Source organism: Hipposideros armiger, unplaced genomic scaffold (genome assembly GCF_001890085.2).
Source record: "Hipposideros armiger isolate ML-2016 unplaced genomic scaffold, ASM189008v1 scaffold_86, whole genome shotgun sequence".
Lineage (NCBI taxonomy): Eukaryota > Metazoa > Chordata > Mammalia > Chiroptera > Hipposideridae > Hipposideros > Hipposideros armiger.
This window is the reverse complement of record NW_017731436.1, coordinates 2512236-2528650: the sequence shown is the minus strand read 5'-3', so window position 1 is coordinate 2528650 and position 16415 is coordinate 2512236. Positions and strand designations below refer to the sequence as shown.

Genomic DNA, 16415 nt, shown 5'->3' with positions numbered 1-16415 from the left:
CTTGTTGTTAGGAGCACGTGCTCTCACCAGCTGAGCCATCCTGCCACCTGTTGGCAGCTCAGCAGCAGCTCAGCTCGGGCGCAGCTCACTGGCCCATGTGGGAATTGAACTGGCGACCCTGTTGCTCAGAGCTCGCTCTCTTAACCAACTGAGCCACTCGGCGGGCCCGTTTATAACATTCTTTATCATCCTATTAAGTGCAATACATCAATGATAACATATCACATACCACTCCCTACGTATTAAGGCATCACCGGTGTTGCGCCCGGTGTCTTTCTCTACAGGTTCCGTCTTTCTCTACAGGTTCCATCTTTCTCTACAGTTTCCGTCTTTGTCAGGTTGTTCCATGGCTGTTGTGTCCTGTGTTTCCTACACTTCCTTCTTACCTAACATCATTCACATTCTCTGCGGAGAGCTTACAACAGTTACATCTGTCAACATCACATGCTTCACTTTTGGCTGAGCTATTGTTGGGTTTTTCTGTGTGTGTAATTAACTTAGAAAACATAGTCTGTGATAAAAATGCAGTAATATTTTGTTTTGGAATTTGATTATGTGATAAAATAGCCGGGAAAAGTTAAAACTTACCTCTGCCACTTCCTTTTGAAAAGTCAGCGTCATCTGGGTTCTGCCATAAGCAAACGGTCCATCTCGCTGAGAAACGTTTTCAAGCCACCTGATAATCAGTGGAGTCGATACACTAAAAGGCAGATTTCCGATAATATGTACATTTGGAGGATCTGGTTGGCAGGAGAAAAAACAAAGTGGAATGGTTTCATCAACATATTCTGAATACAATTTTAGTTAAGAGTAAAATCAAACTAAGTATTAACAGCATCAAGTAAAAAATATATGAAAAGATATGGCTGAGTATTTTTCAGTCCATTTATTCTTCAAAAGCAATATATTTTTTTTCACAATCAGCTTTGAATCACTACAGAAAAATTCTACCTAATTAGTGTTCAGTCAGTGAAGTCCTCAGGTTTTTGGCTTAGGAAGAATATTAATAAGCTGGTTGGAGGGAAAAGATAATTTGCTTGGGCCGTGACGAGGTCAAAGTGCCTGCGGGGCACCCAGGTGAGGCTGTCAGAGGGTCAGATGCCAGGAAGGGGATACAGGCTGGTATAAAGTTGTAAGTGTCTGCAGTGTGTAGGTGGGAAGTGAAACCACAGGACAGAAGTAACCCAGGCAAGTCTGCAGCATGATGAGAGGATGTGAAAAAAAAAAAAAATCTCAGCAACAACATGTAAGAGGAGGGTGACACCCCCCCCCCCCAGCACACACTAGTGAGGGAGAGCTCACAGCGGGTGAAAGGAAAACCAGGAGGCCTGGGGTCAGGGAAGGCGGGCGTGGGGAGTGTTCCAGGAGAGGCGGTAACAGTCGATGGAGCCTGAGAGCTGTCAGACGAGGTCTGAGCCAGCTAGGGGGTCACTGACCGAGCTTGGCGGGGCAGGGTGGGCGCTGGGAATGGCATGATGGAAGCTGGAGCGGGCAGTGCCAACCCCTCTGAAGGAGCCTGGCCTGGAGAGGCCAGAGACACGGTGGCAGCTAGGTGACAGCTAGATGGGGGTGTACCAAAATCGCTCCTCCATTTGTTCTGAGGGGTGTTATAGGCAAAAACCATAGGTTGTTTATCTGTGCAGTCCAAAGAGCTGGAACATAGAGATACCCAATAAACACTGCCCATGAATGAAAATGACGGGTGCCTTGTTGGTCACTGAGCGAGAAAGACAGTGGACGTGACGTTTAAAGAAAGGTTTGGGTGTGGCTTCATTTACTAAAACATTTCATAGTTCACCCCATCCCTATATGGTATCATAAAAACGACAAGCTTATGTGAGTGGAACTCAAAACATTTGAAAAATGAGACAAATAAATCAGAATTAAGAAAAAACAGTTAATTTTATATTTTGGAAGCAAGTGGAAAAGCAGAAAAAAGTTACAGTGCATATTAACTATTTAATTCTGTTCAGATTTTAATATAAATATAGAACATTTGTAATATATATTTTTAATATAAATAATTACAAAAGAAAATAAGAAAACCAACCCAAGGTCACTTACCATCCTCCCACTGTCTCTTAAGACTTTCTGGAAAAGCCTTTTCTATCTTAAATGTCAACACATCTCCATGGACAATTCTCAGTTTTCCAGGTGCTGCATCAGAAAGCATCTAGTTTATGAAAAGGTCAATAAAATGAGCAGCTACACTTTGGTGAATATTGAGTTTTACTTCAAATCTGTACATCATTAAAGCAATCTGAAAAGCCAGAGACTAAAATTGACCACTAATGAACTAATAGTACACGGTATCCACTGCAACAGACAACTGTGGCGTTTCACTTTTAACACATATTAACGGGGACAGTAACAGGTAATAGTATAGCAGCAGCTTATAATTTCACAAATACTGAGGATGCCTAGAAAATGTATACACATTTTAAGAAAGGAAAAAAAAACTATTAAAATTACGCTGATGGTAACCACTTTGAGCACCTCTTGTAATTGCAGAAGTCAAATGTGACTTGTATTCATCTTTTGTTATCAGTATATATTGAGTATTACAATTTTAATACATTTTCCTTTCTTAAAATGTGTATATATTTTTTTGGCATCCTCTGTAATATGTTAACGTAATTTTGACCCTCAGAATAACTTGCGTTTCTGCATAGATTTAGCAAAAACTCAACTCTTATCTCTAAGTTTATAAATTAAAGACATTATAATGAAATACTGAGAATCAATTATGACTAAATCACATAAAAATGAGATTATTCAACTCAATTTTTATAGCCTAAATATACACAAATGACTGTACATATTACCTAGGCCTTCAACTTAATTTACGGGTCGATTCAAACCAAGCAGAAAGTCGTTTGTCAATGCCCGGCTGCAGGAGCACTCGGAAACACTCCTCTGGCCAGAGCATCCCTAATCCTAATATTTCTTCATCCACAGGCACTTTCAACCTAATGAATTAGCCTGCATATTTTAACGGTAGCTACATCCCAACCTATTTCTACCTTCCAACCATTTGCTTTGCTTCCACTTCCTCAGTCTTTCTGAGTAAAAAAAAAAAAAGAAAAAAGGGAAGGGGTGAAGTACCCTTTGCCTTGTCTTTTTCTCCTTCATTTCATCCATTTTAGCACCACACCTAAAGATATGCTGTCATAATATGAGTGTTGGCTCCTAGCTACGAAGAGCCTTATAGCTCAGCCATCTATAAATTTGCATTGTGTTACGTGCCCCTGTAGCCAACACAAAACTTGATTCTTCAAGTCCTTGGTACATAAAACCAATACAGCCCCTGAGTTTATAAAGTCTAACATGCAGGAGTGAATATAACCAACGAAAACAGATAGCACTGAAGTAAATTACAAAGGACGAGATGACCCCCTTCCTACACTCTCAGCTCAGGGAGCTCGGAGAGCCTGGGCTCCAGGGCAGGGCGCTTGGGTCCTGAGCGCGCCTTGGAAGGCCTGCGTCTCTAGCTCTTTTAAAGCCGATTTTCTCTACCCCTCCCCTTGCCTAACTTGGGAAACTGACAGAAAGGATGAAAGCAGCAGCACAGGAACCAGAGAGGCGGCGTGGCCAGGCACCCAGTTTGTAGGCCACTACTTCCACCTTTGGGTCAACACGTGCCTTGCACTGCTTCTTTAGGGCACTTATAACACACTGTCTGGCAATCAGGTACCTACAGGTTTCTTCCCCCTTAACGACATATGCTCCTTCAGGGCAGCACCGTTTTTTATCTGCCTTAATGTCCCCGCAGCTACAACAGTACACAGTGAGTGCTTCCTACACATTTGCTAAGTCAATGAGTAAGTGAATGGTCTCACCCCATTCAGCTTTCTGTGAGATTTGGGGCTCCCCAAACTTGTAAGTTCAAGAAACTTGCAAAGATTTATTTCACTGACAACTCAGGTGGCATTCACAAGTAATGTTTCAGAAATACATAGGTGAATTGTCTATATTGGTAAGAGGCTAAATATTTTTAGTTTGGGAATCATCTAGTTTGGTATGTTTAGCTATGATAATTTAGCAAAAATAATTGCATACCTCTGATACTAAAGTACTTATGGATTATTTTTAATTACCATGATTCACTAAAACTTAATCTGATGAGTTCTAAATAATAAATCTTAGAAAACAATAACTTCAATATACCATAAATAAAAAAGGAGATGGTTCTCTATGGAACAGGCTCTTTGTGTACAAAACCCATGTATTTAATGATAGCATTTACCATCAATGAAGAACATTAGAATTTTTCTGTAATCATGCTTCACATAATTAAAACAAAACAAATTAGCATACCAAAAACAAAGAGGCAGAACTAAAAGCTTATGTTTCATGATGTTATTATATAGAAAGTAATTAATTAGTAATTAAGCCTAGAACAAAACAAAACAATGTAAACTTGGCTCTTTGGCATTAATTTATATGCTCTGATAACTCAACCACATTTGAAATGTTAATTTTTTCCACACTGACACGTACTGCTGCATACCAGAAAACTGATATAACACACATTTACTTTCCTTTTCTGGGTTTAAAGTTACATTTCTATATTTATTTTGGATCGCCCTTCAAGCTTCCGTCTCAGTCAATGGCAAACGAAACCCTCCCACTGTTTAAAGGTCTACGTCTTCCACGACCACTTTGCAGCTTCATCTTCCTCCCTCAGACTCCCCGCTGTAGGAGTCCTGGTGTTCACAGCTCAGCTTCACGTGAAGGGTTTGAAGCAATTAGGGTGGTGGGGTGTGTGCGTGCGGGGGGAAGTGCTAGCCAAACTGAAATGACAGTATGATTACAGACAATAGCCATTTAAACACCTAATGATACTCAGCAATAACAGAGAAAGACTTTCTAACCAACCACTAATAGAGAAAAATGTTTTCATTATCATAATGATATTTGGGATGCTGGAGGAGTGGAAAAGATCACTATTATAGCCCTTTAAGAATAACACTGGTGCTTTACACTTCAAAACCCTAGAGGTATTACTATAATGTGCTCAGAGGCACCGCCGACCATGAATGCAGCACTCGATTATGGCCAAATGAGTCTTTTTACAGGCACTCTTAAATTGTTCTATCATTTTTATTTTACTTTTCAATCCTATATTCCTCCAAAATGAGACATAAGTAAGCCAGAGTGAAAGTTATTCATTATATAAGGCTATAAAACAAGAAATAGAAAACCAAACCATGAAAAGGGGAAGTATATACATAAATTGAGAAGGCTAACAATCCCAGCCATGAGAGGACTGTTAGCTCTTACAATTGACATACTGAATTATATAATTCTTGCTCTCTATTGGAAGTAATTATACCAAGTCTCCAAGAGAGAAAACGTTTTTTTTTCTGGTATTAGGTTTGTAAAGGGAACACAGCACAACATCATGGAGAATGCCTTTAATGAAAGGAGAAATCAAAGGCAGATGCATTCTTCATGTGGTCCCTAAACACCTCTCTTCTCTAACAAGGTCATAAAGAACGCTTTTCTGCAGGTCCACCTAGGCAGTTTGTTGGTGATCTAATTTGACGAGGAAAAAATGTATGCACAATTCTTGGAACTTATGCACGATTATAAATTCCTTGAGAACAAAAACTATATCAAATAGCCATCTTGTATGCTTCATGTCACCGTCTCATGGCGAGGGGCTCAAGGCAGCCAACCTGGTACAGTGGGCGGAGCACTGGCCACATAGCTCAGTGATGGTACCTTCTTCCTGACTTGTCACAGAGTAGAGACTCAAAACACTGTTGAAATAAGGGCTCGGCAAAACTGTTACGCAAACTACAGGAGAATTAAAAAACAAAACTACACCATGGAGTATGATAGGTGAAAAATACAAATGATCACGAAAGTCTTCCCGGTAGAAAGAAAATGGTACTAGATGAAAATATGGATGCGGTGCACTCAAAATAGGATCCATGTATGCAAAGACATAAGAATTTTTGCTTATTATGTAAATCTCTTTAGTACAGAATTGACTTTTACAACAGAAATTACTTGTATTGTGAACTTTATAATGTATGACAATAACAGCACAGAGGCCTGGCGGGAAGAGATGCAAGCACACTACTGTGAGATCTGTATCCTATCCCTGAAATGGTATAATTACTTGAAGACAGATTGGGATATGTGAAGACGCATATTGCACACTTTCACTAAACCACCAAAACAACAGAACAAAGAGTTATAGATCATAAGCTGCAGGCGGCTGAGTACTGGCCCCACAGAGTTGGCTGTGTCCGAATCCCGGGAACCTGTGCCTGCGTTACTGGCATGGAAAAAGGGACTTTGCTGATGTGATTAAAGAGCATGAGACAGGAAGATTATCCAGGTGGTCCCAGTGTAATCTCAAGGGTCCTTAGGAAGACGCAGGAGGGTTAGAGTCGATAGTAGATGCAGAAGCAAGAGGTCCCCAAGCAAATGAATGCAGGTGACCTCTGGAAGCTGAAAAAGCAAGAAAACAAATTTTCTCCCGAAGCCTCCAGAAGAAAGGCAGCCCTGCTGCCCTGATTTTAGACTTATGATCCCCAGAACTGGAAGAGAATAAATTTGTGTCATTTTAAGCTACTGAATTTGTGGTCATCTGTTACAGCAGTAATAGAAAACTAATAATAAGGTAGACATGGTCACACTGGCGAGAAAAGAGCAAGACCCAGCTATACACTGCCTCCGAGAAACCCACATTAAATGTAAAATCACACAGCTATTCCTATTTGGAAAAAAATACACCGTTCTGACACTAATTAAAAGAAAGCTGGAATGGTTGGGCTATATGAATATCAGATCAGGTAGATTTCAGGGGAAAGGATATCAGCAGGGATCACGAAGACCACTTCATAATGAGAAAGGAGCTGACTCATCACACAGTCGTGACAATCCTAAATGTGGATGCACCGGATAACAGTGCTGCCAGGTGGATGCAACAAAAACTGGTAGAACTGCAAGGAGAGACAGACAGACCTGCAGTTTGAGATTTCAATACCTTTCTCTCGATAAATAATAGAACAAGTAGAAGAAAAATCACTAAGGAGACAGAATGCTTTCATAACACCAACTCGACCTAATTGAAATTTATTCTCCATCGAACAGTAGCAGAATGCATATTTTTTAGGCAGAACGCATATCCTTTTCAAGTGCATGGGGAAATATACCAAGATAGATATTATATGCTATAAAGCAAATCTGATTTACTTTAAAATGATTCAAGTCATGCAATCTATGTTCTCTGATCACCATGGAATTAAATTTAAAATTAGTAACAGAGATCTGAAAAACCCCCAAATTTGCAAGCTAAATGATACACGTCTAAGTAACCCACAAGTCAAATAAGAAATTAAAAGGGAAATTGGATCTGAACGTTATGTGGGAATTTGGAACTTCTTTTGGAAGTTTTTCTTGAAATCTAATATTTCAAAAAACACTTAAAAAAAAGAAAATTAGAAAATATTCTGAATGGAATGATAATGAAAACAACATATCAAAATTTGTGGGATCCTGCTAAAGCTGTACTGAAAGGGAAATTTATATCACTAACTGCCTATAAGAAAGTAAGAAAGCCTTCAAATCAATGATCTCAGCTTCCACTTTAAAAAACTATAGAAAGAACAAATTAAACTCAAAGCAAGCAGAAGGAAGGACAAAGATTTCAGAGCAGAAACCTATGAAATATAAAAAAAAAATTCTTAGTTTGGGTTTTGGCCATTAAAAATTTTTTTCTCAAAGTACTATTACTCTGAAACATGCATATTTTTAAGTGCTAAAATTTCATACACTTAGATGGGTTAAGTGTGTTTGGAAGAAATTATACTGACTCCATTTTGAGAAATTAAGAGTTAGAATGATCTTGCTTAGTGTCTAACCAATCTTCCCCATGGAAAATACTGTAGAGATACCTTCATAATGTTTCTGCTCATTGTAAAAAGCTAATATTACCCAGTGATTCACAGCGATTCCTTGTAATATTTTATTCCAAACTGTAGATTTGTATCAAGGTTCATGTTCCCCTCATTGTGTAAGAAGATCAAAGTGGAGCTTTTGCCTTTCGTTCTTTTTGTTTTGTTATGGAGTGTTTAGAAGAAAGAGCAAATTCTGGCAGGGTTATAAGTTGGTTCACCTGGAGCAGTCAAATGATGAGGTGCTGTAACCACCAAATTAAGTTCTCTACTTAACTGACCTTTGGAGAATTAGAGGGGGATTTAATTTCTCTGCTTCCCATTCACTTTGAAAGCCATCGGAGCTTATGTTGCTTATAATTTGTTATTGATTCTCTTTTAAGGATCTGCATATTATTCAGGAAATAAGCTTTGAACTCAATTTAGCATTCAACTTTAAAAAAAAAACTGAGATACAGTGGACATAGAACATTATGTTAGTTTCAGGTGTACAACATTTGATATACGGCCACACCTCATTTACTGTGCTTCACAGATTTTTTGTTTTTACAAAATTGAAGGCAAGACCCTCCACCAGCAAAACAGTGATGAGAAATTTTAAGATTCACTCTCTTAGCAACTTTCAAATATTCCATACAGTGTTATTAACAATAGTCACCATGCTGTATATTAACAATAGTCACCATGCTGTATATTAGATCCCAGGACTTAATTTATTTTATAACTGAAGTTTGTACCTTTTGACACCCTTCACCCATTTTGCCCACCCCCAGATGCTGGTAACCACCAACCTAATTTTCTGTAACTATAAGTCCCATTTTTGTATTTGTTCGTTTTTTTTTTAAGATTCCATATCTAGATAAAACATCTAGAAGGAAATGTAGGAGCAATGCCGAGCCCCAACGTTTCCACAGCACTAGGGATTTTCTAGGGTTCCAAAGGAATAACCTGACCTGAACCTCTTTCCAGATTAGCAGTCTCCTAATCAATCCTTAACTAACAGAGGTGCCCAAGGCATGGGGCTAATAATTTAAATGATTACTTAAATAGAAAACTGTACTGAGTGCTTACTAAGTACGAGGTATTCATTTAATCCTCATAAGAACCCTATGAGCAAAATGAGAACGAGAGAGCGCTGCCTGCCCAAGGTCATACAAACAGTAAATGGTAGAGCCCGAACCCAACCCCAGGCAGTCTGACGCTAGAGTGCGTGTTCTTCACCGTAAACCTTATACTACGGTGCTTTCCCATTAGACAGGTCTACTCACTTTACAATGTGCTGATAAAATCTATATGAACACTATGTTCTTTCCTCTGAGCTGCTTCATGATAATAATGTAAGAATTGAATTGTTACAAATGACATACTTTCAGCTAGAAGATATTTTATAAATTATTACCATTTCTTTAAAAAGTAATTCTATTAGCTTAGAAATCACTAAAATGGAATCCTTAAAATAGATCATTCTCCTTCTGACTTTACTCAGTTTTATGATTAATTCAGTACCTCTAACAGAAAGTGGTTTTACATATTGAAACATTCTTTAAAGGAAAAAGAAGTCTATTGAATATTTTAGTACCCAACACTTCGTTTCAAGGCAAATTCCCTTCCTACACACAAGGAACTAAGATATAATTTTGCTTCTTCTACAGAAACAGATAAGTCAAATACACATTTCCTGTAATTCACCTTGAAATGGACCTTCTAATATTTAGAAAATGAACACAAAACTTTTTGGTAACCAATGCTACCAATTATTCACTTTCACCATTAAATGACGCAGTCAGCTAATTAGATGGAAGCTACCCAGCTAGATCGTCAACCTTTTTACCTCCCATGTGAGACATTACTGAGTACCTGCTATGTGCCTAAGGAACTCTTAAATGGCAGAGATGCAGCAAGGAGCAAAACAGCAAACATCTCTACTCTCATGGCTTACGTTCCAGAGGGGTGAGATGGACAGCAAACACATAAGAACATGTACATAGTGTGTCAGATGATGATAAGTCTAATGAGACAAAGAAAGCATGGTGGGTTAGAGGTGCAGGGACTTGTGGGGTGCAGCTGAGAAGAGACGGGTGTAGTTGTCTTGTATTATTATTTTTTAAGATTTTATTGGGGAATTGCGGGGAGGGTAACAGCTTTGGGGAATCGGGGAAGGGGAACAGACAGGTAGACAAATTGCTGTTTTGTTCTTCAGTCTAGTTGTGGAGGACGTCGCTTCACTGGCCCATGTTGGTATGATCATTGTGCTCTTCCTGGGTCAGGCAATCGGTCGCCGGTTGTTGATCGGCCGCTCACAGCGGCTCCCAGTAGCTCACGCCGGCTGTCAACCACTCCCGCTGGCTGCCAGCCACTCACGTAGCTCATGGCAGCCCACTGCAGCCTACGCCGGCGACTCACGGCAGCCCAGCTCCAGGTCGAGCTGTTGTTCATCATCTTAGCTATAGAGGGCGAGCGTCACTGGCCCTCAATGTGGGATCCGAACCACAGCCCTACTGCTCAGAGCTGGTGTTCCCAAGCGAGCTCTTAACCAGCTGAGCCACTCGGCCGGCCCTGTAGTTATTTTTTAAACGCTCTGTCTTCGAAGATCTTTAGTTGAGATCAGAGAGGAGAATATGTAAATTAAGACGGGTCTGAACAGAAATTTGATTCACCTCCTTGCCTAATAAGAACTGAATGTAACAGATTGAGGGTTAAGACGTTTCATTTAAGTGCCGGCAGAGTGGCGCGTTGGTTAAGAGTTGGCTTGGGATGCCAGATCTGAGCAGGAGGGCCCCGGTTTGGATCCCACATGAGGGCCAGTGATGCTGCACCCTCTACAGCTAAGATGGTGAACAACAGCTCGACCTGGAGCTGGGCTGCAGTGAGTCGCTGGTGTGGGCTGCAGTGGAGCTGGCCAGCAGCTGGTGTGAGCTTTCCTGAGCTACCGTGAGCGACCGACCAATGGCCGGTGAACGACTGCCTCACCAGGGAAGAGCACAATGATCATACCAACATGGGCCAGTGAAGCGAGGTCCTCCACAACTAGACTGAAGAACAAAAGGACAGCAACTTGTCTGTTCCCCTTCCCCGATTCCTCAACGCTGTTCCTCTTCCTCAAATCCCTAATTAAATCTTTAAAAAAAAAAGTTTCATTTAAGGGCAAAAAAGTCAGATGAGTATTCCCTATGTCCAGAAAGGGCCAGGTGATTAAATCTGAAGGGAATTACATAGTATTATTCAATTTATTTTCATCATTTCCTAATCTCACTAATAATATTCCCACTTCCACCTCCAAGTGAGATACAGGTCTTAAATAAGAAAGCAGTTCAAAGCAAAAATCATGATCAAATTTCACATTTGATCAAGGAACACATACCATATATTATCCCAAATTAAAATTATAAACTGAAACCAATTCTGTCAGTAAAAACTGGCAAAATTAGGTAAACGTAAATATTATATAATTTCTTAAATTAGAAAAACCAGATATAGCAAAATAATGAAAAAAATCACTAGGTTTATTTGAAAAATCAGATGCACACAAAGGCCTAGGTTTTCAAACAAATTTTTGCAAACTGTTCTAGCAGAAATTAAACATTTTTCCATTAATATACAAGTATTAGAATGTACTAGCTTGAAACCAATTTGTCCTCTTGTATGAAAATAGTAATGCAGATAATTTTATTGGGTTGTAGGAAAAGTCATGATGTATTTTTTCTGTTTTTCATTGCAAAAATGCATCATGAATTTTCTGACAACCCAATATTATTCTATTGGCGTCACCTAATTGTTACTCATCTGAGCCAAGGGCTAATTGCTTTTTTTTTTTTTTAACAAATGTGGAAATATTGTTATTTTATTTTTAAGATTTTTTTTTTTAATTGAGGAAGGAGAACAGCCAAGTTGTTGTCGTTCAGTCTTAGTTGTGGAGGGCGCAGCTAGCTCAGCTCCAAGTCCAGTTGCCATCTGGCTGCCCGTGGGCAGCTTGCAGCCACTCAGCTCAAGGTGCCGTGTTCAATCTTAGTTGTGGGTGGGGGTAGCCTACCATCCCATGCAGGAGTCGAGCTGGCAACCTTGTTGTTAGACGCAAATGCTCTCACCAGCTGAGCCATCCTGCCACCTATTGGCAGCTCAGCGGCTGCTCAGCTCAGGGCACAGCACACTGGCCCATGTGGGAATCGAACCAGTGATCCTGTTGCTCAGAGCTCTCACACTCTTAACCAACTGAGCCCCTCGGCTGGCCATAAAGGCTCTTTTAAAGGGAGGAAATCAAATGAAGACCCTTAAGTCATTAAATGCCCCCATGAAGAATTCCCCTTACAAGATTCCAGCCATAATCTCTTATACTGTTTGCCAACGTTTTAAAAATATTTGTCCCTTTTTATTTTAAATCCTCATCTGCCTCCCTCGCTTCCCACCTATTTGTTTTATTTCTTTCCTAGAGAAAATCAAAACCTGTTTATCCTCTCTACTGCTAACCTCTGATAGGCAGCTCTGAATTCCTTCATTCAAGGCTTTTCTCTCGTTGAAATGTGCCCAGCTCCTTTAAATAGTCCTCATTTATTAACAGCTCAGACTGATTGTTTTAAAGATACTTGTATCACTTCATTCCTTCACTTAAAGAATTCTTACATGAATCCCTAAGCTTAACAATTAGCCTCTCGATTAAGCATCTTTTCTCTATCTTTTGCATATAGAAATGATTTTCTGAACCTACATGGAAGTTCTCAGAAGTCATGCTGAGTCATTATTGGCATTATTTATTTTTACTTATTTTTAAAGGAATGGGCCATGATATGCACAGCTATTAGATTTTTTAGAAAGGTGACACAAAACAATCTGTTTAGCATAAATGCAAAAAGCAGGTTTAGTGAATTGTGGTCAACAGACCACGTGAGGAAGCTTGTTAGAAATGCAGCTTTTGAAACCTCTCTGAACTACAGAATCAAAATCTCTGCAAGGGGACCTGGAGACCTGCAGTTTGAGGAGCAACCTATATAATCCTTGGATACCCTGGGGTTTAAGAGTCATTACCTAAAGATTTAAATTGGGTTTTTAAAAAGACACTTTTTAAAAACTTAAGGAAACTTAAAGACACTTAAGTATCTCACCTGTAATCCAGGAATAAAGCGACTGTCCTTTTCGACCACCAGAAGTTCAGCCACACTGGCATTGAGAATGGACCTTGTGATTCCTCCCGGCCCAGGGCCCACTTCATACACATAGGCATTTGTCAGATTGCCAGCTTTCCTTACAATCTTATCTAGAGAAAAGAAAGTTTTAGTTACCTTGATTATCTCGGCAAATTTTGGTGTATGGAATTTAAAAAGAAAAATAATCTCTACAAATTCTTATCAGCCATTACTCTATATACAATATTTATCCAATGATTTATCTCTCAATCTAAACCAACAACATATAGTGGCCATTCAATATTCTACCACATCATTGTTGAAAAGTACCAGTCCCTTAACAAAAATAGGATTATCATGACATATTTCCTCAACTTAGATTTGGCTAATACTGTATTTTCTACCTGTTCCTCCTCCAAACCAATCATTTCCTAAGAAGAATCGACTGGATAAACATGCATCACGTTCCTGCAGCTGTTGAACATCAAATATTTGAGAAGCTAGACTCGTTTCACATTCAGGATTTTCAATGTTGCTAGTTAAAAACCCAGAAGCAAAAAATGCCTGCAGTCTCCATGCTTACCTATGGACACCTAGCTGGTGGCCAATATGGCAGTGGCAACAATTCCTAGATCACAGGAGTTGCAGAAATTTGGATTTTTGGTCATTTTCGGTTAAAAGTTAAATTTAGCAATGGAGGTTTTTAAGCTTTGCAAACATGCAAGCTGATATGAAAAAATTATTTTAATTAATCTTTAAATTAGCACACCTTAAGAAATTATGGAAAAGCGAATTACTGAAGACTCACTGCAACCAATCATCACTTCTGAAAAAAACACAACAGGCTGGTCTTACTGACTGAGATATTAAAATCCAAGCAATTAGGCCTGATGGCATAGTAGAAATTTAGACACTTAAAACATACCAGCACTTCTTGGTGTTCACTGATACTGTACTTACAGTCCCCACTCTTGCTTCTGTAATTGAGAACCTAGGCTTAAAAAGCAACGTCACCAAATCATCCAAAAATCGTGTTGTCTTTTAATGGATGCAGGGAGGTAACCAGCATCCACTGGCCATCTGTCATAGGTGCTTTATCACAACACGTTAATTAAGAACTACTATCCCAATTTAACTTCCAAACTTCACAGGTACTTTGTCCGTTTTATTTGGGCAAGGTTCATCAAGGCGCTCCAGCTCAGGTGTCAATTCTACAGCCAATTTTTCTACTACAGACCAATGTCTCTCAGAGGGAACAAATGTGATACATTAAGCACAAGCATTATGGAGTGAACTTAATACTCTCATTTTTAAAAAGGAGAGCTATGACAGTAGGCAGGTGAGTGGCTCAGCCCTCCAGCTTTTCAGGCACTTCCAAATATGAAGGAATATCAAAGAGGCACAGTCAGTTCACGAAAGCTTGCTCTGCTCACACCTGACCGTCTCACCTCAGACAAGCATCTTAATTCCCCTTCATGTTGGTTCCCACAGGAGAGAGAATACAGAGGGTGCCAAAAAAATGTATACATATTTTAAGGATAAAACTGTATTCATTGTAATAATACCAATTAACAAAAGATGAATACAAGTCACACTTGACTTCTGCGATTACACAAGGTGCTCAAAGCGGTTACCACCAGCGTCCAGACACTTCTGATTATGGCAAACTACTGCTTGAGCATACATAGCATCTCTTAAAATGTGTATACATTTTTTTTGGCACTCCCGATAGTATCTAAATTCTGGAATTCACTTCAGAGGGTGAATAAAGGCTCACATGAGAAAATATATATGAATTTTTATGTATTTATTTTTTTAGCTATAAAGACCTCTATTTTCGGTCTTGAGAATGGAGCTTTATACCTGGAATGTGGATAATGACCAGCAAAAAAGGTTGGTTTTGGTTACTACCAGACCAAAGAATTTTAGAGGTGGCTAACCTTTTAAACTCCAATTAACAGATGTAAAAACTGAAGCTGAATTAAGCTATTTTACCCAAAGTCATATTGCAACTGGCAGAATAAAGAAATACATCTTAGTGGAGCTTTGTGGATGACACTTCATTTAACTGAAAATGAACTACTTGGGTGTGATTTACTGATCTTTTCAGCTGCTGAAGAGGGGGCCCAATAGAATGAAATATCAAAACTTCAATAATAGTTAAGTACTCCAACAGTGAATTAACGGACACACTTGTGGTACATCTTATTCTTGCAACCTCGTCTTTTAGAAGGGAACATCACTAAGAAACGGTGGTAGTTAACTAAAACTCAGCAAACTGCGTTTCAAACTGGAGAATTTCAGTGTACACAAATTCTACCGCATAAAAAGTGACTTAAAATAGGGAGTGGGGTCGTAAACTTAACGAAAATGTAAGCTCCTTGTGGACAAACTTTGCCTTGCACACTCCCACTTGCAGAGCTCCCAACACTTAACACATAGCTTGTTCAGTACGCATTTACCGACGGAGTATTTGCGCCCCCTAGGATTTCTCAGGCTCAAGCAAACGTTTCAATGACAAGTCCATGAGTGATACTCCTTTTCGACGTATTATTGATAAAATCCCTGCACTAATTTAAATCCGGGTAACTTTAAACTGCATGAAAAGCACAGCTAATCAGCACGTGCTGTACCACTTCAGTGTTAACACAGTGAGATCCGACCGTCCACAACCTTCCACGGGACGCGCACCCTTCCTCCCCTAGTGACTGCTCGGGGTCTGCACAACCTGCCTGCACCAGCTCATCGCAAGGTCCCGAGCACGGGGCTCCGCGAGCACACAACGCGTTCCACGCGTCTGCTGGGCGTGGAGTTCTTTTTGCAAGAAGTGATGCAAGGACCCGACTAAAGGCCGGTTGTGCACCTGTGCCTGACCCTGCTCACCCGCCCGCAGGGTCCGCGCGAGAAGTTCCGGCCCACGCCCCCACGGGACTTCAGGGAGACATGCCAGGAGCACTGATAAGCCATCCACCTGTTAGCCTCAAGTCCAGGAGAAAATTCTGGGAGAGCTGCTTCACCGCTTGCAGTCTGAACAACTTAATGATTTCTCGAATCGTGGGCAACGGCGGGAGACGGAAAGTGCTGAGCGCCCCGGAGGCAGCCATGAGCCACCACGGGGCCGTCCCGGCCTCACACGGGTCTTTCTCCGCCGCTCAGACCGCCCCGGTGGGGGAGGAGCCTGGGAGCACTATGGCCCGCCTCCGAGCCCACTGCATTGGTCGGACGCACCCCGCCGGAAGCTATAAGTGCGGACAGGAAATTCCGGCGCGCTGAGGGCGCATGCGCTACATCCGGCCAGGTGCGGTGCAGTCTGGGTACGTGCTATGTTTTCTACGCTTGGGGGCGGTGGAGGAACCCTGTGGGCCGGGCCTGTCGTGGGTGTGCG

General features: G+C 40.5%; 1 protein-coding gene across 2 annotated transcripts in view; it reads right to left on the bottom strand.

Moving 5' to 3' along the window:
- Positions 1 to 16211, bottom strand: part of TFB1M (transcription factor B1, mitochondrial) — a 51572-nt gene extending 35361 nt beyond the window's left edge. For both annotated transcript variants that reach the window (XM_019644184.1, XM_019644185.1), the window contains exons 1-4: positions 16002 to 16211; positions 13010 to 13161; positions 2065 to 2173; positions 589 to 740 (exon numbers count right to left, since the gene is read on the bottom strand). In XM_019644184.1, coding sequence (XP_019499729.1) covers positions 589 to 740; positions 2065 to 2173; positions 13010 to 13161; positions 16002 to 16134 — 546 coding nt within the window. In that variant the 5' untranslated portion in view covers positions 16135 to 16211. The remainder of the gene's footprint in view (positions 1 to 588; positions 741 to 2064; positions 2174 to 13009; positions 13162 to 16001) is intronic.
- Between the last annotated feature and the right edge of the window lie 204 nt (positions 16212 to 16415).